Source organism: Lipotes vexillifer, unplaced genomic scaffold (genome assembly GCF_000442215.2).
Source record: "Lipotes vexillifer unplaced genomic scaffold, Lipotes_vexillifer_v1.1 scaffold1048, whole genome shotgun sequence".
NCBI lineage: Eukaryota > Metazoa > Chordata > Mammalia > Artiodactyla > Lipotidae > Lipotes > Lipotes vexillifer.
The window spans coordinates 3,027,360-3,050,662 of record NW_006785351.1 but is presented as its reverse complement, the minus strand read 5'-3'; the positions used below and the strand labels follow the sequence as shown (position 1 = coordinate 3,050,662).

The 23,303-nt window shown below is 41.8% G+C and overlaps 1 protein-coding gene across 1 annotated transcript in view; it reads left to right on the top strand.

Annotated features, from left to right (window-relative positions):
- The window catches only part of DDR2 (discoidin domain receptor tyrosine kinase 2), a 63,926-nt gene that overhangs the window by 15,690 nt on the left and 24,933 nt on the right, over positions 1-23,303 (top strand). Inside the window, exons 3-7 of the mRNA XM_007457406.1 lie at positions 16,326-16,428; positions 17,919-18,150; positions 18,464-18,611; positions 19,003-19,108; positions 23,077-23,260. Coding sequence (XP_007457468.1) covers positions 16,326-16,428; positions 17,919-18,150; positions 18,464-18,611; positions 19,003-19,108; positions 23,077-23,260 — 773 coding nt within the window. The remainder of the gene's footprint in view (positions 1-16,325; positions 16,429-17,918; positions 18,151-18,463; positions 18,612-19,002; positions 19,109-23,076; positions 23,261-23,303) is intronic.

Here is a 23,303-nt window from a genome sequence, read left to right as displayed (position 1 = left end):
AACAGCAACAACGACATGGTATATCTATGGCTACTGGTTGTGTTTCTTGATTAAGTAAAATTAATCCTTAATTTCTTTTATAGGGATCAATCTAAATTCCTCTCTTGAAGTGCCAAGAGTAAGAAATTTACAAATACTGGGGTAAATTCAAACAAATTTTTCTTTATTTATAACCACTAAGATGTCCTGAAATTGACTTGGCCCACTTCTCTGTGAGGCTGGGGTGGTCTTCTCTTTAGAAATGTGTTTGGATCTTTGATTTTCTTAAGAGGAGGTGAACCCCAAATCCAGATTGGCCAACAGTGAAAGCAGTTGGATCTACCTTTACTTGGTGGGGTAGAATTTCTTCACTCTGGGCAATTGGTAGGGGTATAAGCTTGAATTATTGGTTATTCAGTGCTTTTTAAAAACTCCTGTGTTTTCTCTGTGGCCTCTCTTCCTGGTGGGTCCTGAACTCTAATCTTTGTTTTGTCAGACTCAAAAACTCAGTTCAGCCTTTCAGGGGGTTTCTCCTTAGGTTTCTCCACTGCGTCTCTACACAGCGCCATCATTTGGCAAATGTGCTGAGCAAGAAAAAGGCCGCCTGCTAAGAGGATCCCAGGTCTACTTCAAAAGCTCTTAGATTTTATCCTCTAGTGACCCTCTAACCAGTGCAAAGCCCAGAGTCAGCCTCTTGCCCTTGCCTCCAGTTGACAAAGGGCTGCACATGACTACAGAAGTTATGTCACCTGTCCGATTCTCCCTTCTCTGAAGATTCAGTTTCTCTGTTCTCACTACCTCAGCATCAATCAGATGCCTTCAAGTAGATGATTTGTGAAGTTTATTCAGTTCTTCCAGTTATCCTCAGGTGGAGGGTTACATAAGCTACTCCATGCCACCTGGAAACAGAAACAAAAAGTTAATTTTATCTCGTTGCCATTGTGATTCATATTAACTGATTATGCTTTGCTTTTCGTATTGGCTAGTAGGAAGCTCAGAGACAAATTTGAGACCCATCACCAGCAAAAGGTATAGAACCAAATGTAATATTTTGGATATAAACCTTAGCTCCATCTTATCTTATTGTCCCTGTTCTCTTTCCCCTTACCCACATTTCTCCACTTATTTGTCTGTTTATTTATTTACTTAGTATCTTATACAGCTTTGGAAGCCAATTCCAATCTTTTTTTTTTTTTTTAGAATCAGAGTAAAAATAGTTAAGAAAATAACACCTAACCTTTATGAAATGTTACTGTTCTAAGCATTACTCTGCTCTAAACATTACTATCTAAGTACTTGGCATATATAACTCATATTTCCTTACAAAATTCTTATGGACAAATACTATTATTACTGTTAAACTGAGAGGCTTAAAGCTTAATTAATCTTCCTAAGGCCATAAAACCTTTGAATTGCTTAAGAAAACGTGAATATAATATCCCCTCTCCTTCTCCTGTATCATTTACTGAGCCCTATTGTCTTCCAGGAAGTGTGCTAAGTTCTTTGCATACATTATATTAAATCTCCACAACAACCCTGCTTGGCAGGATTATTAAGAGACTAGGAAGTTGAGGTTCGGAGAGGCTTAGTAACTTCTCTTGGGGGTCCCACAATTTGGAAATGGCAGAGTCAAGTTTTAAGCATAGACCGATTTTGATTCCAAACTATGCCGCGTCTTTCTTCTCAACTCCTGACTCATGGCTACCCAGCTGTGTCTTCAGCCTACCTCCCTGTTGAGGGAATGAATACACTATTTTACTACGACTCTTTCGCTGACTTTGTTAACCAGGAAGAAGAACATATCTTGTCTGGCCTTCATCTCAGTACCCGGAAATCCAGTATAGCTTGGGGACCCCTCTTCTGGAGCTCTGCAATGACTGTTTCTGGAAAATATTTTGGGCTTTTAGGAAAACTGTAATTCTAAAGAACTGTTCCTAAGGGGAATTTAGACTTGGGCAAAAGAGGTCTTGGCAAAATAGCTTCATTGTACCTAGAGGAACCCAAATAATTTTCCTTGGCACCTAGCAAGATCCCTTTATGTAGATATTTACCTGCACAGTGAACAAGTCTGAAGTAGCCTGCTAGGTAGAGCTTATGGAGAGAAAGGGCTCAAATAACAGCTTCTTTAACTAGACCACCTTGTCCTCTCTGGAGCTAAAAAAACTAGGTCATGGTAGCCTGAGCTTGAAGAAAGAGGAACCAGGGATCAGGGGATCTGAATTTCAGTCCTGATTACCCTAGTCAGCTGTGCATCCTTGAGTAAGTCAATTCACCTTTCTGGGCCTCAGAGATTTTAACATGGAGCTGTTAAAGGGATTGGTTTCCTAAAGTCCTGGCTCTAAAGTTTTATGATTGCAAATGTTCCTTTAGGCCAGAGACTGTTTTGGGCCCCTGGTTGACCCTAATAACTGCACCCCACCCCCTTCAGTCTTACCTTGCCTGTGCCCAGAGAGGCCCAGCTGTCAGCTCTTCGTGCCTCAGGCCTTCTGTGTGTCATGTGTGTGTTTTCTTGGAAGCTGCATATAGGACACTCATTGACGGGGGCCTGTGGTCTGGAGCTAACAGTGAGATGGTAAACATCATGGAACAAGCAGCCCTTTCAGGCTCTCAACTTTGGCAGCACAGTGTGAAAATAGTTCTTGGAAGCTGGGGCCTGGTGGCCGCTGCTTCTCCTCAGCCTGCCTGCCAGGTTCTACCAGAGCTCAGGATGGACTGAGCTCCCGCCTGGGCATGTAGCAGCCAGTACTGGTAGTTTTCCACCCTGAGAAACTGGAAAAGTGAGTTGGCTTCTCTGTCCAGGAGACTGGTGGATAGTGGAAGCGTCAGGAAACCACCAAGACAACTCAGCAGGCAAAATCAGGTGATATTTCTTAGCTGCAGGGTCTCTTGCTTCCCTTGCTATTTTCTGCCTTTTCATGCTGCTTTATATTTCATAATGTGGAGCCCAGAGGCAGATGGATGGACTCTGATAAGCGATGAGGTAGGCTTGGGGGAAAGTAAGGGGACAAGACAATTTGGACTTGGCAATTCTGAGTCTTTGCTATTGGCTGGGATCCCTTCCACAGAAGGAGTTTACCAAAAATAGGCATATTCAATAGGAAAACCACACTGGTACTGCTAAGAAGTGCCACGTTGGTTGCCTTGGGCCAAGGTTCATCCTGGTTCCAAAGACCCACTAGGATGAGAAAGGCCATCCAAGGATCATCTTGTCTATTTTCCTGTGTCCTTTCTCTGAGGCCCCTGGCAAGACTGGTTCATCAAGACACTTTGCCTAATGGCTGCTTTGCTGGCTCTTGTCTCTGAATTCCCTTTCCTCATCCTTATATTCCTTGGTCTCAACTTCTAGACCTCCAGCCCCACTCCATTGTCTGAAGAGGGTTTGTAACACTTGTGGCCCAGAGCCTTATCCTAGCTTGAGCTGGGGATCCTCCACTGACTAATATTCATGTCAGAACTTCTCTTCCTTTCATGCAAATGTCCACAAAGCCCTTGAAAGAGCATCCCTGCTGCTCTCTGTCCTCTGGAGATGGTTGTGAGCTGGGAAGAAGATGGCACTAACTCTGACAAACCTTGACCCTTGTTGGGGAAATGCAACTGAGCAGAGTGTTTTTTCAGCAAACATGGGCTGAGTATCTTTTGTGGCCAGGCACTTTGGGAGGTTCTGGGGCAGAGAAATGAATCAGTTGCAGCACCTGCTCTGAAGAATTCAACTTGTGGTTAAGTTCACAGTCTCCATTCATCCATCCTTGCATTCATCCTTCTGTCCATCTACCCATCTCTCTACTTCTTTGTCTGCTTATTTATTTGCCAAATGTGTGTTGAGCATCTAATGGTGCTCTGTGTTGGCAGATGGTGAGGGGGAAAAGAAAGAATCTGATATGATTACTATTCTCAAAATTGCTTACAGTTTCAATAAGCAGGTAAGCAAGCACAAGTAAAATGGAAACTCTCTGGTGAAGGTTGTTACCTAAAAGAAACCCCCATTTTCCCCACCATCACTTTTATCCTCATACCATGTTTTAGTGTTTTCCATAGTTTTGTCACACTAGCTGAAATAGTAATAGCTGATAAGAGCTATAGTCAAATAGACGATTTGATTGCCTATTTTTTAAAAAAATTATTTATTTAATTTATTTATTTTTGGCTGTATTGGGTCTCCATTGCTGCGCATGGGCTTTCTCTAGTTGCAGCGAGTGGGAGCTACTCTTCCTTGCAGTGCGCGGGCTTCTCATTGCCGTGGCTTCTTTTATCGTGGAGCACGGGCTCTAGGCACGTGGGCTTCAGTAGTTGTGGCATGCAGGCTCAGTAGTTGTGGCACGTGAGCTCAGTAGTTGTGGCTCTCGGGCACTAGAGCGCAGGCTCAGTAGTTGTAGCACACAAGCTTAGGTGCTCCGTGGCATGTGGGATCTTCCCTGAACAGGGCTCGAACCCATGTCCCCTGCATTGGCAGGCAGATTCTTAACCACTGCACCACCAGGGAAGCCCTGATTGCCTATTTGATTGTTGAAAATCTATTGCCTTTTGTCTGTCTCCCCTACCAGAAAGTAAGGTCCATGAGATAAATCATTTTCTCTATCTTTTTCACTACTGTATCTTCAGAATAGTACCTTACACTTAGCAGAACCTTATTTATTAAATAAATACACAAATAGTCATTAAATAAATACTTGTTAAATAAATCCATGAACAAATCCATGAATAAATCCATGAATAAATCCATGATAGGTTGCAATAAAATATGTAATGGCCCAGGCTTACAAGGAAGTCTCAGATGTCTGCTGCCTGGTTAAATGTCACTAGTAGGCGCTATCCTTCTCTAACTTCCCAGGGCTTTGTTTTTAAGTTCTGTAATAATAAACAACATAAAACTCTACTTTTACCACTTTTTCAACAGATATTTATTGAGGACTCAGTTAACGCCAGACACCCTACTAGAAACTAGAGAGACAACAGAGAGAAAGATAGACAGGATCCTGCCCTCAAAACATGTACTGTTTAGTGGGGAGACTGAAATTAAACAATCATTTGTTCTACAAGTGTGAAAGGTGCTATAAGGGAAAAGCAGTGTTTTATAAGCATTTAACAAAGATTTCTAATTTAGCTGGGGGCTCAGAGGAATTCCCTAAGGGAGGCGTGGTCTGAGAGCTGGAGGAATTGCAGGAGTTCGTAGGTAAAGGAGGGGAAAGGAAGAACATTTCAGGCAAAGGACACATCATGTTTAGAGAGACCTCGAGGCTGGAAGGTACTTTGTCTCATTGTGAAGTTGAAATAAGACCAGTGTGCTGGGATATAGAGAGCAAAGATCTGGGATGTCCCGAGATGATACCACATTATCCTGAGAAGAATGAGAAGCTGTGAGAAGGTTTATGCTAGGATAAGGCTTTAGGAAGCTCACCTGTGCTACTATATGGAGAAGGGACAATAGGGGAACCAGGAAGAAGAGCTAGAAGGCATTATAGTTGTCCACAAGTGAGATAGTGGAGGTTGGGCCCTGCATAGGAGGTGTGGGGAAGGAGAGAAATAGCTGGACTTAAGAAATTTGCAGGTGACACATTTGTGGGCTTTACTGATGGGCCCAGTGATTCTCAGAGGCCAAGTTTACATCTCACCCCTTGATTGCCTCTTAGCAGAGGTAACATGTCACCTATCATCCTGAATTCCTCCTCTCCAATAACTCTGTATCCATCTCCAGGCAGAGGTTCAGAGACCCTGCTCTTGACTCAGGGAGAGCCCTTCTAGTTTTCGTCAATGTTGTTGCCACTCTGCTGTCTACACACAATGGGCTTAAACCCTTCTGTGTGATGCTTCGGTGTGATGGAAGGGCTGGGGGGGATGAGGACGAGGGGAGCTCTGACACATTTGCATTTTTTTATGTGGAGAGCTGAACCCTCATCTTCTCCCCCAGTTCCCCTAATTATCAGACTTGATTGTGCATCAGAGTCACCTGGAGGGCTGGTAACACCGTACTTTGCTGGGCCCCATCTCCAGAGTGTCTGATCCGGTAGGACTGGGATGGGGACTGAGAATTTGCGTTTCTACCAAGTTCCTGGGTGATGGTGTTGCTGCTGGTCCTGGGAGAATACTTTGAGGACCACGGCTCTAACACAACGATAGATAAGGAGAACAGAGCCTTCGGGAGGGAGTTGATACTCCTTTACACCCAGGAGAGTATCCTATGTGGGATCTCGGTCTCTCTCTCTCCCTCTTTCTCTGTTAAATAGGGTAAGTTCTTGTAAGACTTTAGTTAGAACACAAAATAGAAAGGATCCCTCAGCCCCGGAAATATAATGGAACTGAAATGTTCCATGAAGCAGCAGCATCTCTGCTGAAACTTCGTGGTTGCTATTCCCAGGATGAGCAGCGCCTTGGTGGGGAAGTTCTTTGCAACAATGTCATGATTCACCCCATGCGACCCTCCTCCCCCATTTCTGGTTTACTTTAGATGTTCCAGGAAGCAGTTCTCATTACACTCATGGCTCAGTGACTAGAGATACATGATAGCCAGGAATGAAAGCCCAGTGGGACTGTGAATGAGGATTTCTCTGGCTGTCTGGCAGAGTCCCAGAGGATCATCCTGGGTCCAGGCTGGGAGGGATCTGGGAGCAGTGTGGCTGCACAGCAGAATCACCCGGGAGACTTTAGAAGTATGTAGGTTCCTGGGCTCAGCTTCAGATATGCCAAAAACAAATCTCTAAGACGAGGCTCATAAATATGTATTCTAGAACCTTCCCAAGAGATTCTAAAGTAATTGGTCCATGGACTGCCTTAGAGAACGTCTACTCTGACTCCCTTGTTCTCCTCAGGAAGAAACTGAGATCTAAAGAGGGTGTGTGGAGTTTGCTCAGATCCCACGTGGTTTAAATCAGGGGTCCTCAACCCCCAGGCCTCGGATTGGCACTGGTCCGTGGCCTCTTAGGAACCGGGCCGCACAGCAGGGGGCGAGCAGTGGGTGAGCAAAGCTTCATCTGCCGCTCGCTCTCCATCGCTCCCCATTGCTCTCATTACTGCCCGAACCATTGGTCGCATTACCGCCTGAACCATTCCCCCTACCCCCCACGCCCCACCCCTTCCCTGCCCCTCATCCATGGAAAAATTGTCTTCCATCAAACCGGTCCCTGGTGCCAAAAATGTTGGGGACCGCTGGTTTAAGTGGTAGAGCCAGGAATGAATTTGAAATCACTTGATTTTCAGAGGTTGTATAGTTTAGTGAGGTCACAGCCTCTAGAGTCAGATTCTAATCTGAGTTAGTGAGGTCTTGGGCAGTTATTTAAACTCTTACCAGTAAAATGGGTAATAAGTGGGAAACTTGAAATAATGAGTGACAAAATGCTTATCTCGTTGCCTGCACTTGATAAATGCTTCTAAATGGATGCTATTCTTACCATATTTCATCGAATTTAAGAAACTTCTGACTCTAAGACGTATCATTACTTTCTGTGCCTCTAAGGAAAAAAACAAAACAAAACAAAACTATCTATGACTCACTGTTTGCTTGCAAGATGCACCCAGATTTGTAGAGATGTTAACGTGGGGAAAAAAAGGGGAATGTGGTATTCCAATTCTCTTTCCTCCACCCTACGAAGGTTATTATGGTATTAAATTAAATACTTCAACAATAAATGCAGATTTCTGAAGAAGCAGCACACAGTGTGCTAGAAGAACAGCAAAGAGGCCAGCATGGCTGATGGGAAGGGTAGGGTGGAAACGAGGTCCAGGACACTCAGGGCACAGATGACGTGGAGGGATTTTGAATTTTATTATGAGTGAGATGGGAAGTTAATGGAGTGCCTTGAGCAGAAGAGTTACATGATCTGATTTACATTTTAGTAGATACGTGGGGCAAAAGCAGGCCGGTAGGAGGTTCTTGTTCTCTTCTTGGTGATAGGGAAGAGTGAATTGGCCTAGATTGGTAGCACAATATTTGTAAAATGTAGGTGGGATACAGGAATATTTTTAGTGTAGCTAATAGGATTTACTATTACCTGATGGACTGGATATGAAGTATGAAAGGAGTCAAGGATGGGCCTCAAGATCTTTGGCTCAAGTCATTGGAAGAATGGAGTTGGCTGAAATGGAAAAAGCTAGGGAATGAGTTTTGTAGGGAGACTATATTTTACTCAACTTTCTTCTTATTCCTGATCTATATCTATCTCGAAGGTTTACCTTCTGTTTTCGATAAATTTTTTTTTTTTTTTGCGGTACGCGGGTCTCTCACTGTTGTGGCCTCTCCCGTTGCGGAGCACAGGCTCCATATGCACAGGCTCAGCGGCCATGGCCCACGGGCCCAGCCGCTCCGTGGCATGTGGGATCTTCCCGGACCGGGGCACGAACCCGTGTCCCCTGCATCGGCAGGCGGACTCTTAACCACTGCGACACCAGGGAAGCCCTCGATAAATGTTTTTTAAGCACCTATTCTCTCCCCTGATGTGCAATGAGAAATAAAAGAAATAAAAACAAACAAGATACAGTCCTTTTATTTTTCCCTCCAAAAGTTTGGCATCTATAGGGGAGATAGGACTCACAGAAATAATTATATTACATAGCAGTGTGTACCTACTGCTATAACAGAGATGTTGAAAATGTCAGAAATCAGAGGAAGGAGAAATTTATTGGAAGTGGTACTATCCTCCCTCAGAAATGCTTGCTTTAGTTGAGTATGAGTTCATTAGCCTGCAAAGGGAGGGTGCTAGATAATAACTTAGGTTAGTCTTTCCACTGCAGGTGGACTGACCTTGCTGTACCTCCAGCAGCCAAGAACGCTCTTTCCTTGCATTTCCTGTGCCCTTTACACGAAACATGTTCCCCTCTGGAGTCACCTGGCTTGCTGCCTTCCTTCACTGAGCTCTCTGCTCAGTCAGCTTATCTCAGAAGTCTTCCTGATCTCTTTAGTTAAAAGAGCACCTATTCCCTTTCTATACTTTATTTTCTTCACAGCATTCACCATCTCCTCCCCTACTAAATTTTTATTTGCCTTTTGTCTTCTCTCCCACCCTAGAATGTAAACTCTGTGACCAAAGGCACTTTGCTTTATTTGCTGTTGTAGCCCCATAAAAATCCGCCCCCCCCCAATCATTGGGTGAATGAATTAATAACAGTAGGATATTTTAAAAACCATGGATTTGGTAAGCAGCAGGCAAACAAGTAGATTATCATGCTGTGGGTGATGTTGAGATTGGACTGGATTCGGGAACGACCTTTGGTTTCGGAAGGGACGGAGGGTGCCAGAGAGCAGCTTGCTTACTGATCAGCTGAGCTGCCATCAGCATCCTGGCATATGGGGAGAGACAGCTTTCCTCATGTCATTCTTTTGGCTAAACCAGAGCGGGGCAGTCTGGTGCACTGGGACAAACTTTGTGTTAGGACTCAGAGATGTGATCTAAGTCAAACCCCTGTCGCTTAATAGCCATGGGACTTCAGCTGGTTTCCTCATATACAATTTGAAAATAATAGTACATGCCCTCCCTACCACATCGGGTTACTGGGTGGGTAAAAAACAGGTAGGCGGGCTTCCCTGGTGGAGCAGTGGTTAGGAATCCGCCTGCCGATGCAGGGGACATGGGTTCGAGCCCTGGTCCGGGAAGATCCCACATGCCGCGGAGCAGCTAAGCCCTCGAGCCACAACTACTGCAGCCCACGCGCCTAGAGCCCATGCTCCGCAACAAGAGAAGCCTCCGCAACAAGAAAAGCCACCACAACAAGAAGCCCGTGCACCGCAATGCAGAGTAGCCCCCGCTCACCACAACTAGAGAAAGCTCACGCATAGCAACGAAGACCCAATGCAGCCAAAAATAAATAAATATATTTTTAAAATGTCATTATAAATATTGGCTATATTCCCTGTGCTGTAAAATTTAGAAAAAGAGGTAGGCAGTTGGAGAGCACTTTTCAAATTGTGAAGAATTGTATTTTAGGGGTCAAGATGGCAATTGGGGACACTATGACATGGCTGATAGCCAAAAGAGCCAGGAATGTCTGCGGTGGCGAGCCAGGCCCCCTCCCCAGGATGTCCCTGAGGGAAATATACACACAGGGGACAGTGGCAAAGGGAAAGCAAAGTTCTACTTTATTAGTAGCTGGGCTTGTGTCCTAAACGCCAAAGCGAGTGCTCTGGTAAACTGGACTGGGGCATGTAGCATGTGGGTTAAAGGCCTCCAGAAGCCTCTCCTTGCCCATTAAGTCACTGATGCTAATGACTAAAACACTTAGCACATGCAACAACATGTAGGAAAAACTTTGAGGAGGGGACAAGAGCAGACCTTTAGTCAGGGCGTGGCCTTTGCTGCCTGATGGGATGAAGCAGAAGAGAGGACAGTGCCCTGTGTGTGACCTTGAAACGCACATTGACCTCACTCATTGGTAATTTTGGCCTCATTGGGATCCTGTATTAGTATTTGCTCATCCTTACTCCTCCCTTCAATTTCATGTTCCAGAGTCTTCGGATCTTGAGAATCTGATGCTTCATTCCTGAACCTCCCAGATTCAAGCATAATGATTATCTGCAGAACCAATCACCTCTGATGGAGAAATTATACATTTGACAAGAATAGGCAAAATGATACTTTCAAATCTGACTTGGAAAATGCAGTGGACAGTAACATAGAAGAGTTTCAGTTGGGTATATGGCCATGTTTCTTGTCAAAGCTGCCTATATATGGTTTTGCTTAATCATACTGTTTCTTAAAGTGTCAGCTGGCCCTTGACTCAGAGTCATCCTTCCCTTACCTAGGGTTGGACAAGAATCCAGGAACTTTTCTGGGTGTGATATGGACAGAAGGGCTTCTTACCTTCAGCTTGTCATGATTATAGTGGATATCCTTATTCTCCAAGCTCTCCATGTTCTTCAGGGACAGCAGTTTGGCTGTTTCTGTGCCAAGCTTGGGCACGATGCTCACATGAAACCATTTTCCCTTTGATGTTTTGCTACCTCTCCAGGGAACTTCTAGGGAAGGAGCTTGGTTCCTGTTGGCCCTGTAAGTTGCCTACCTTTGTCTCCTTCTAGCCTAGGGAAACCTCACCTGTCTTCCTGCCACCTCTACTTCATCCTACGGTCGCTTAATGAGGGCAGGCTTTCCAGGAAGCCATTAGTCTTCAAGCAGTTTCTTATTTCTGCCCAGTAAACATAAATCTCCCATGGGGCAAAGGAACAGGAAGGAAGGCTTTGGCTATCTGCTTTGGAAAGGGGCGTGAAAATATACAAATAAAAATCTCAATATGTTACCCCACGCCAGAGGTTACTTTTTGAAAAACAGCTTCACTGATATATAATTGACATACAATAAACTACACCCATTAAAAATGCACAATTTGGGCTTCCCTGGTGGCGCAGTGGTTAAGAGTCCACCTGCTGATGCAGGGGACACGGGTTCGTACCCCGGTCTGGGAAGATCCCACGTGCCACGGAGCGGCTGGGCCCGTGAGCCATGGCCGCTGAGCCTGCGCATCTGGAGCCTGTGCTCCGCAACGGGAGAGGCCACAGCAGTAAGAGGCCCGCGTACCGCAAAAAAAAAAAAAAAAAAAAAAAAAGCACAATTTGATCTGTTTTGACATATGTATAAACCTGTGAAATCATCACCATAATCAAGATTATAACCATATCCATCACTGTCAAAAGTTTCTTTGTGTCCCCTTGTAATTCCTTCTGCCCACTCCTTCCTTCCCTAGGTAACCACTGATTTGCTTTCTGTCACTGTAGATTGACTTGTTTTCATTTTCTAGAATCGTATAATATACGATATAAATGGACGCATACGGTATATACTCTTTTTGCCTGGTTCGTACTCTTCTTTCCCTCAGCACAATTATTTTGAAATTTATCTGTGTTGTAGCATGTATCAATAGAGCATTCTTTTTTATTACTGAGTAGCAGAGATGGGACTAGGATGAGGCAAGGGAGGTGCCTAGCGTGCAAAGTGCAAGCTGGTGCTCACCCTCGGGATCCTGCAAAGGCAGCACTGGGACTTCCATGACCCTGGGAGTGGGCATCTCCTTGTATTTTGCACCCTAAACACCTCACTTGCTAATTCCAGTCCTGCTGAGTAGTATTTCACTGCATGGATATATGGCAATTTGTTTATCCATTTACCTGTTGATGACATATGATTGTTTTCCAATTTGCGTTGTCTGTTACAAATAAAGCTGTTAAGGACACTCCTAAGTCTTTGTATGGACTTACACTTTTATTTCTTTTGGACAAATGCCTAGGAGTGAGTGGCTGCAGGACAGAATCAGTGTATAGATATATGGGTCTACTTCTGGACTTTCTCCTGTTTCTTTGGTATGTTTGTTCATCTTATACCAACATCCCACTGTCTTAATTTCTGTAGTTTTATAATGTTTTAAAATCTGATGTTAGTTCTTCCTCTTTGATCTTCTTTTTCAGTTGTTTTGACTATTCTGGGATCTTTGCTTTCCCATATGATTTTTAGAATCAATTTGTTCATTTATACAAAAATGCCTGCTGAGACTTTGATTGGGTAGAATGGACATCTTGATAGTATTGATTCTTTTGACCCATGAACATTGTAGTATATTATCTCCACTTATTTAGATCTTTAATTTCTTTTTGCAGTGTTGGATAGTTTTTAGTGCACAGGTCTTTCACATATTTTGTCATGTTTATCCTTAAGTATTTTGTAATTTTTGATGCTACTGTAACTTGTAATTGTTCACCACTAGTTTATAGAAACACAACTGATTGTTGTATATTGATCTTATGTCCTGAAACCTTATTAAACTCATCTTTTAGTTCTAGTAGTAGCTTTTTTTGTAGATTTCCTACATAACTGATCCTGTTATCTGCAATTAAAGGCAGTTTTATGTCTTCCTTTCCGATATGGGTGCCTTTTACTATTTTTTTCCCTTGCCTTATTGCTTTGTCTGGAAATTCCAATATAATTTTTTAAATTGAGTTATAATTGACATATAACAGTGTACTAGTTTCAGGTATACAACATATTGATCCTATATTTGTATATATTGAGAAATGGTCACCATAATAAGTCTACGTTAACATCTATCACCATACATAGTTACAAAAATAATTTTTTCTTGTGATGAGAACTTTTAAAATCTACTCTCTTTGTAACTTTCAAATATGCAATACAGATTATTAAGTCCCATGCTGTACATTGCATCCCTGTGACTTATTTATTTTGTAGCCTGGAAGTTTGTCCCTTTTGATCCCCTATACCCATTTGGCTCAACCAATCTGTTCTCTGTATATGTGAGCTTTTTTTTTTTTTTTTTGGTTGTTTGTTTTTTAGATTCCACATATAAGTGAAATCATATGATATTTGTCTTTCTCTGTCTGACTTATTTCACTCAGCATAATGCCCTCAAGATCCATCCATGTTGTCACAAATGGCAAGATTTCATTCTTTTTTATGGTTAAATAAACCATATATATGGTATGTACGTGTATATATATCACATCTTTATCCATTCATCCATCAATGGACACTTAGGATGTTCCATAACTTAACTATTGTAAATAATGCTGCAGTAAACATGGGGGTGCATATATCATTTTGAGTAGTGTTTTCATTTTCTTCAGATAAATACCCAGAAGTGGAATTGCTGGATTGCATGGTAATTCTATTTTTAATTTTTTGAGGAACCTCCATATCATTTTCCATGGTCGCTGCACCAACTTACATTTCCACCAGCAGTGCACAAGCATTCCCTTTACTACACATCTTTGCCAATACTAGTAATTTCTGATCTTTTTGATAATAGCCATTCTAACAGATGTGTGCTATCTTGCTGTGATTTTGATATGCATTTCCTTGATGATTAGTGATGTTAAGCTCTTGTCATGTACCTGTTGGCCTTCTATATGTCTTCTTTGGAAAGAAGTTAGTTGAGGAATAATTGAAATCTCCAGCTATAATTGCGGATTTGTCCATTATTTTGTATTTTTTTTTTGCTTCATTTGTTGTGAAACTCTGTTATTAGATGCATAAGTATTTAGGACTGTCATGTATTCTTGATGAACTAGCCCCTGTATCACTGTGAAATACCATCTTTATTCCTTGTCTTGAATTTTTTTGTGTCTGGTATTAATATAACCACTTCACCTTTCATTTGATTAAGTTTTTGTGGTATATTTTTTCCATATTTTCTTGTGACTTATCTGTGTTTTTATATTTAAAGTGTGTTTCTCATAGATCATATGTAGTTTAAACTTGCTTTTTAAAAAAAATCCAGTCTGACAATCTCTACTTTCTAATTACGGTATGTAGACCATTTATATTTAATGAGAGTATTTATATGATTAACTTAAAATCTATATTATTGCTATTTGTTTTCTATTTGTCCTGTGCTCTTTGTTTCCTTTTCTTCTGCCTTCTTTTCAATTAATTGAATTTTTATGAGTCTGTTTTATCTCTTCTTGACTTATTAGCTATAAGTCTTTTAAAAAATATTATTTTTGTGCTTGCTTTAGCATTTGCAGTATACATCTTTAACTAAAGTCTATCTTCAAATGATATTATACCACTTCACATAGAGTGTAAGACCCTTTCAACAAGATAGCTTCCATTTTTCCCTTTAAGCCTTTATGCTATTGTTGTCATGCATTTTACTTTTGTGTATGTTGTGAACACCACAATATGTTTTTATTATTTTTGTTTAAATAGCCAATAACCACTTAAAGAGATATAAATAACATTAAAAATCATCTTATATATCTACCATGTAATTGCCATTTTGGGAAATTTGCTGTTGTCTTTATCTTTGGTCCTCAGTGCACGATGTGTCCTTTTCCTCTTGATGCTTTTAAAATTTTCTCTTTATTATCTGCTCTAAGCAATTGGATTATGATATACTGTAGTGTAGCTTTCTTCGTGTTTCTTGTGCTTCAGGTTGTTAAGTTTCTTGGGTTTATCATTTTCATCAAATTAAAACAATTTTCCACCAATTTTTATTCAAATAATTTTCTGTCTTTCTCCCGCCTCTTTTTCAAGGTATCCATTTACATGTATGTCTAGATGTTTGAAATTGTTTCACATCTTACAAATGTTCTGCTTTTTGTTTATTGATTTATTGACTGATGCTCTTTTCTTTCATTGTTTCATTTTGAATAGTTTCTATAGTTGTCTTTATGTTCCTATTTTTTTCCCCTCCGATATGTAATCTGCTCTTAATCCCATACAGTGTATTTCTTCTCACACATTCAAGTTTTATCTCCAGAAATTTGACTTACCTCTTTTCTCTATCCTCTATAGCTCCCCTTATATTTCTGAACATATGCAACACAGTTATAACTATTTTGGTGTTCTTCTTTTCTAATTTGACTTCTATATTAATTCTGAATCAGTTTCAACTGATTTATTTATTTTTCTTATTATAGGTTCTATCTCTCTGCTTCTCTTAAAGCCTGGTTTTTTGTTTTTGCTTTTGTTTGGCATGGGACATATCTGTACTAAAAAATTATTCATTGTTTATCTGAAATTTAAATCTAGCCAGGGATCCTGTATTTTATTGGCAATTCTATGTCCTGAGAGCTCTAGTCCCCTTGACCTCTACAGACTCTTACCTTTGTCTTCTGAGCTCAGGGAATCCTCCAGCCTCCGCCTGAGTTTCCACTCACTGTGCTACAGCCTGGACGTTCTCTCATGGAAGTAAGCTTTTGCAACTGTGGGGTTCATCTTCTTTGTTTCCTGTCTCTCAGGGATTGCTGCCCTTTGTTGTCTGATATTCATTATGTTGAAATCCAATTTTACATATACTATTCCCATTTTCCGGTTGTTTCACCCAGCAGAATAAATCTGGTCTTTATTACTCTATCTTGGATGGAGGAGGAAGTCCAATTCCAGAGGTTATTATTTTTAGCCAGAGTCCAAAACATGGTACCAATGGGGGCCAAAGCTGAGTGTTCAGTACCTTTATAGGAGAGTTTTTTTTTTTAGCTCTGCTCCATAGTTTCATGAAATCAGCTATCTAGGAAAAGAAAATGCTATGGATCATAAAAGGTACCTAGTGATTATGAGGACAACTCACCATTGTTGGGAAACTGATTAGAAATGCATGTCTGCTAATAAGGAAATGGGGATGGGCCATAGAGTTATTACCAAATAAAAGAATAAATTAGCACATAACAGTATTGTCAGAGTTTGGACCAGAAGATAAAGTTGGCTGAGGTTCAAATGCTTGGAAAATTGAACACTAATAAGTTTGGAGTCAGGGCCAGGAAGAAAAGGCTGAGCGAGTCATAGTGGTCAAACTGGGGTCATAGAGGGGCCTAGTCCCTCTTTCCTGTCTAATAATCAATTGCATTCTAGCTGGGGGTCTCTGAAAATAAAATAAAAGGATTTCCTCTCTTTTCTCTTTGGTTTCTCTTGGTTCAGCCATATGCCGCTATCCTCTGGGCATGTCAGGAGGCCACATTCCAGATGAAGACATCACAGCTTCCAGTCAGTGGTCAGAGTCCACAGCTGCCAAGTATGGAAGGTGAGAATGGATGCCTCAAGAAAACCTGAGTTCTGGGTTGGACAGAATTACTGACTCAAGGGTCTAAGGAAGAAGCGTGGTACTTGGTGGGAGCTGGTGGGAATGGGGGAAGGACATCAAAGTGGACCTGCTCTGCATGTTTTCAGGTAGAGAATTTGGGGCCTGGCAGCACGTGCTAGTCTAGCAACCTCACCCTAACCACAGGGGCCCTTGAGCCACACCACCCACAGCAGATCGGCTTATTGATATGCAGTGCACTTGCTTTATCTCACGTTCTCACCATGAGCTACTGCAGGAAGTGGACTACAGTGGTACATATGAAAAAGTGCAGATTAGGTAGGTCACTGAGAGTTAGGAGACACGGCCCTCTTCTCAGTGGGTGTTTGTGAAACATCAATCATAGTGCAAGGCATCAAGGCCTTAAATAGACATTGAGGCATCCAACAAATTCTTCCCTCCTCTCAAGGTTACCTCACATAAAAGGGCCACCCTCATCCATAAACAAAGTGTGTTGGGTTTCTTGTGGTCTCATATCAGGGGTCCTTTAAAGCAATAAACTATTGCTTGTCAAAAATTATTGCCAAGAACTATTCAGCTTGTTAAGCTTGTTAAGAAGTAACCTTCTTCCTGGAATCTAGTTCTTTTGGTGTAAAGCATTGATTTCTGTTGAAATGGAATCATCCATAGGAAAAGCAACCCTGTAAACCTTCTCCATGATTTCTGTCTTAGTGTATGAAAGATTAGAGTGATGTTTGGTGGGGCTAGAAGGGAGCAACAATGAGCAGGTGCCGTCTGTGAGAGAAAGCACATTCCAGGGAAGAGGGAAAGGGGTAAGAGGGTCCCAAAATAAGCCTTATAATGATTTCACAGTTTTGTTTGTGGGTAGTTCAGCCTGGAGGTAGTAAAATGAAAACAGATTATTTACTATTCCCTGACATACTCTTACCCCTCACCATAGGCTTCCATGGCTTTTTGCTGAGCTGCCATGCTCACCCTGCTGGTTAAAATTCCACTACATTACACAACCCACACTGCAGGTCTTATGATTCCTCCCTCCCCACTCTTATAACTTGATATCCAGGCAAGGAGTGGTTAGCCTTGTTATGCTGAGACTGAAAATGGGGGGTGGGGGTGAGGGTGGTAAAATAACTCAGTGGGGAATAGAGGGTAGGAAGGGTTTCACTGCATGGGACCTCCCTTGAGATCTCTAAATCAGGATGGGAAATAAAGGCTCCATGTCATCTGAAGGCCTCTAGCTCCCTGGTGGTGACTGTCTTTCTGGGTTTCATGGTGCCCCAGGAAGAGGGAACTGACCACAAGTGGGTACTGTGGTGACAGTCAGACTGGTAGGGAGAACCCAAAAAGTCCATCTGGACTGGACTCCCAGCCTGCTGTCTCTCTTCAGCACTGGGCAGCTGTTTGCTGGGGACTGGTAAATAACTCTGTGTTTTCGTGGTTCCTTCCTCTACCCCCAACCCTCGTCAATCAAGGCTGGACTCAGAAGAAGGGGACGGAGCCTGGTGTCCTGAGATTCCAGTGGAACCTGATGACCTGAAGGAGTTTCTGCAGATTGACTTGCACACCCTGCACTTTATCACTCTGGTGGGAACCCAGGGGCGCCATGCAGGGGGCCATGGCATTGAGTTTGCCCCCATGTACAAGATCAATTACAGTCGGGATGGCACTCGCTGGATCTCTTGGCGGAACCGGCATGGGAAACAGGTGAGAAGAAGACACATCCAGACCCTGGGATGTCTGGGACCATATTTTGACTTAGGCTAGAAGAGGAAGTGCACAGGTTGTCTATGTAGGTGTGTGTGTCTGCAGACCTGGGATGCCCTTGTAAATGTGTGACCCAAGATGAAGGAGGGTGGGGTGGGGGGCACACATAGGGATATCAAGGCTGCTGAGTGGATACATTCTGCTCCTTGAATTAAAAGGAGAGGTTCCATCAAAGAGATAATGACTTGGGGAATGAAGAAGAGTCAGCATAACTTCATAGCATCTTCTCACTCTTTCTTTTATCTCTCCTCAGGTGCTGGATGGAAATAGTAACCCCTATGACATTTTCCTAAAGGACTTGGAGCCACCCATTGTGGCCAGATTTGTCCGCTTTATCCCAGTCACCGATCACTCCATGAATGTGTGCATGAGGGTGGAGCTTTATGGCTGTGTCTGGCTAGGTAGGTCTCTAGAGAGAGCGTGTAGACCTTATTAAAAACCCCAGCCCCTGGGAAATAAAGGCAATCAAATCAGAAGGAGGAATTACTTTCACCAAGAATTTCACCGGAATTACTGATCACCAAGAAGTGATCCCCTCTTGGTTAGAGTAAAGAAAGGAATATTATTCATCCACCCAGGGCTTCGTGCCCCACACCTGGCATACTGCATTCCAAGTCACTTTGCTGACTGCTGCTGAAGAGTACTCCCTGTGTGCCCAGATTGAGTCCTAGGTGGACACATTGCTCAAGATTGCAGTCTTGAAGCCTCAGGTAGTTCCCTGGGATAGTTGTTCTGAGCAGCAGGTGCATCTCCTTCCCATAGGCACTGACACCTCTGTGTTTCCTTTGGCAGATGGCTTGGTGTCTTATAATGCTCCAGCTGGACAGCAGTTTGTACTACCAGGAGGCTCCATCATTTATCTGAACGATTCTGTCTATGATGGGGCCGTTGGGTACAGGTAAATTCTGTATTGTTCTGGGAACAATAATCAATGACTCAATCAGTCAACTAACCAATGTTTATTTAGCCCTTATACTAGGCATTGTGAGAGAAATTTAGATGAAGTAAAATATGTAGTCTTTATTTGGAAGGAACTAAGAGCCTAGTTTGGGAAGACAAAGTAATCAGAAGGAAAACAACAAATTATACAAAGTAAGGGCTAAACTTTGTGGTATGGCTCTGAGTACAGTAGCCATAATTTTTGACCCTCAAAACAAGACGTGTGGTCTGACACAAATAATAGCCTACTTATGGAGACAAAGGGACAGAAGATTTGAAGTTACAAGTATAATAAACTGGACAGATAAAGACGTTCAGAAAGAGTGAACCCCAGAAACGTAAATGCTTTAGAAATTGTGAAAAGAAGGAGACTATTAAGGCTTACAACAGACAAGGAAAGATTCTAGGATGAGATGATAATTGGAGCAGAGGAGGTAGGTGGAGGGGAGCAGAGGAAGGGAATCAGGGATGAGGACCAGAATGGCCTGACTATAGCAAAAGCTAGAACTGGGAACAGCAGAAGGACCAATGGATACATGAAATGAACCAAGGGAGGGCCATGGTGAAGTATGTTCAGATACAGAATGAATTTAGGGTTGGATAAGAGATGTTCCCACCTATCCCAGTTCACTCCAAGTCTTGCCGTTCTTCTTCTACCCCACTTCAACACTTTTCTCTCTTAGGTTAATCTTTGTCTGCAAAGATTGAGCCTGGCAGAGAGGTTAGACCATAGTGAAGTCCACACCAGATGATGGAGGTTGCTGGTGGTTGAGAGAGAGATTAGTGAATCTCAGGAAGAGGAGTGTGGAATTACAGCACTTCCATGGTCTTCGGTGTGAAGAATAAACTACTGCCCTCCAGCTTCCATGCCTTGTGTGAAGCTTCCATGCCCCACTCATCCAGTCTTCTATTACTAATCACTTCCTTTCCATCTACTTAGTCACTGTTCTTCCCCTTTTACATAATCTGTCTTGACGTCATTTCACTTAGCCACACCCAACTGCCATCAACTCAAGGCACAGAGGAAATCAGAGATCAATTGAATTCAGTTTAGTTTAGTAAGTCTTTGCTAATCAACTGTTACTGTGTGCAAGGAATTTGGTAGGGATTCAAATATAATAAAGTCATTGGTCCTACCTTTAAGAAGCTCACAGTTAGGAATGGGGACTAAACCAGGATATAAATTACTATGATACAAGCATAAGAGTAAGAGATACACGATGAGTGCTTTGGGATTCAAAGAAACAAGGAAGCTATAGAAGGAAAACAGAGCATTGGGAGTGAAAACACCTGGATTCATGTCATAAAATTATTTGTTGTCTATGAGGCTGAAGTGATAAAAAAAAAAGTATATAAGGAAAGCATTTTGTAGAGATAACGTGCTATATACATGTAAGTTATTATCTGATTGGAGGACCAGTTAAAACATAATAGAATAGAGGAAATCTGAAATGACCCCAAAGGATGGGTAGAACTTTCACAGGCAAAGAATCTTGAAATGGCATTTTAGGCAGAGGGAATACCATGATGACAAAAGAATCATGGTTGTAAAGTTTAGGGGAATGTCTGGGAAAGATCAGCAGTTTAGTTAACCATGGGCCATATTTATGTAGCAAGGCAGTAGATTAGAAGCATAGCAAGGCGGATTTTGTCATATTTTGGAGGAACTTGAATGTCAGGGCCAGGAAGAAGAGGGGAGGAGGAGGGGTTGTTCTTCTTTACCAGCATCATCGACACAATGTGTCACTGAAGGTTTTTAAAGCTGGGGAAGAGCATGATGGGAGCTGTGCTTCAGACAGATGAATCAAGCTGCATTCAAAGGTTAGATTTGAATAGGAAGGGAGGAGATGAGGGGGACATTTTCTAATTCCAAATTCTGTCAGATGAAAAGAATTAATGACCCAGGCCATAATGCTGACTGTGGAATGGGAATGAGAAAGATACTCATTTAGGGAATATTTGTAGTCTGATTGGGTACAGGGGGCAAGACAGTAATGTGAGAAAAAGAGTTACATGAAACAATAGTCTAAAACAATGGAGACGACATTTATTCATTCAACAAACATATTTTGAATGCTTATCATGTGCCAGGGACTCTTAGTGGATATGGAAGAGAAGTATAATTGACAGAAGTGGGAAACCTAGGTGAAAGACTTAGTTTAGAAAGGGATGATGATGGATTCAGTTTGGAATATAAGTTCAAGGGACTGACAGGACATTCAAATAGAGAAATAAGGCAGGTAACTGGAAATATGGCTCTGGATGAACCCCAGAGGAAAGATAACAAAATAATCACAGAGATTTAGACACAGTCAGCTTCCACCTAATAATTGAGGTCATGAGCTATCTAGCTGGGGGGTGGCTAAGTGATGAGATACAGAGTTACCTAATTCAAGCTCTCAGGAAATAAATAGTCATAGTAGCAAAAGTTACTTATTTAAATTAAAAAAAAATTCTAAAAGTAATATATACTGTTGTAGAAATTCTAACAATTCTAAAGTATATGAAGTAAACAGGGAAAATTTCTTTCCTTATTGATTAAATTTTGATGAAAGAGAAATTGAATAAGCATTCCTTTTCATTTGTACTGCTTTTCTGAAGACTTTCATGGGGATTTATTTTTCTGGGGATAATGGGAAATATATTCATTGCAAGTAAACTTATGTTCTCCTAGCCTTCTGATCTGTAGAGAGAAGAAAAAGATGGCAAAACCTTGGAAGGGAGATCCAGGCTCTGGTCACTGTGGATAAGGCCAGTCAAATTTTATAATTTGCCAAACATTTTTCAATGAACAAATATATTTAAAAAATGTACCTGTAAGGCTGGCATAATCACTCTTAATCCTTTTTTTTTTTTTTTTTTTTTTTGGTAATTCACAAATTTTACATAACATTGGTCTGCCTATAACCTCATGGGTCACATGGATTATTGCTTGAGTGTGAATATCCCAATCTCTTCATTTGGGAGACTCTTGACATATCTTCCAGAGCTTGAGGAGAGAGAAGTTCCACACGATGGGTTCTTGTTCTGTCCCTCCATAAACAGAAGGAAGGAGGTCTCTTTATGTTCTTCAAATAGTCAAATTAACATCAATACACATCCATCCCACCCAGCAGTCAGGCTTCTGGCAAACTCAGCCATTCAAACAGAGCCTTACACTCGGAAGTGAAAAGGCTGCCAAGCTAGGAAATAAAACGAAATCCAGTGCCTGAGACTCTCATGTCCATGCATTTTACTCCATGGGTCTAGTATTCTGCAAATGTAATTAAAGTTAAATATAAATCAGTATTTAAATTTGTTAGAAGTTACTTTTTCCCCCTTTTGTTCGATATCGAATCAAGTTGTTGGAGATGTGGGGTAGAAGAAGGCATGACTGGCTTCCCTGGATTTGATTCACTGAACAATGACAACATGCAGTCAAAGGAAGAGTCAGAAAAGTTTCCAACCAGCTCTGGGACCATTTATTTAGTGATGAGCAAGTGCCACTATCTGCTGTAGTATTTATTCTATGCGTTCATTCATTTACTCATTAATGGATGAATTAGTCAAATGCATTTGATAATATTGAATCATTATATAAAGACTTGTTATGTTAAGTATATAAGAACAGGTAAGGATACAATAGATCATAGAAAGCTTTTCATATAAAATGATTTTAAAGAGGTGTTTAAAAGCTTTGCTATTATAGAGTTAAGCATCAAATATTTTGTAAAATTCATTTATATGAAATTCTTAGTTCTCCACTGATGCAGGATAAATGAGTCAGTACTACAAAATATATTGGATTTTTCATAATTCTTCAGCCTCCAAGATAATCAGCTCTTACAAAACCTGGGGTGAAGAAACTGGGTAAAAGCTCTTCCATGAATATGTAATTAACTCCAGGTTCCTCTCTCCCTTTTCCTTCTCCTCTTTTGGCTTGAGCAGCATGACTGAAGGGCTGGGCCAATTGACCGATGGGGTGTCTGGCCTGGATGATTTCACCCAGACCCATGAGTACCATGTGTGGCCAGGCTATGACTACGTGGGCTGGAGAAATGAGAGTGCCACCAATGGTTACATCGAGATCATGTTTGAGTTTGACCGCATCAGGAATTTTACTACTATGAAGGTCAGTGGAGTTAGGCGTAGAAGCCAAAATCATGGTGTAGGGA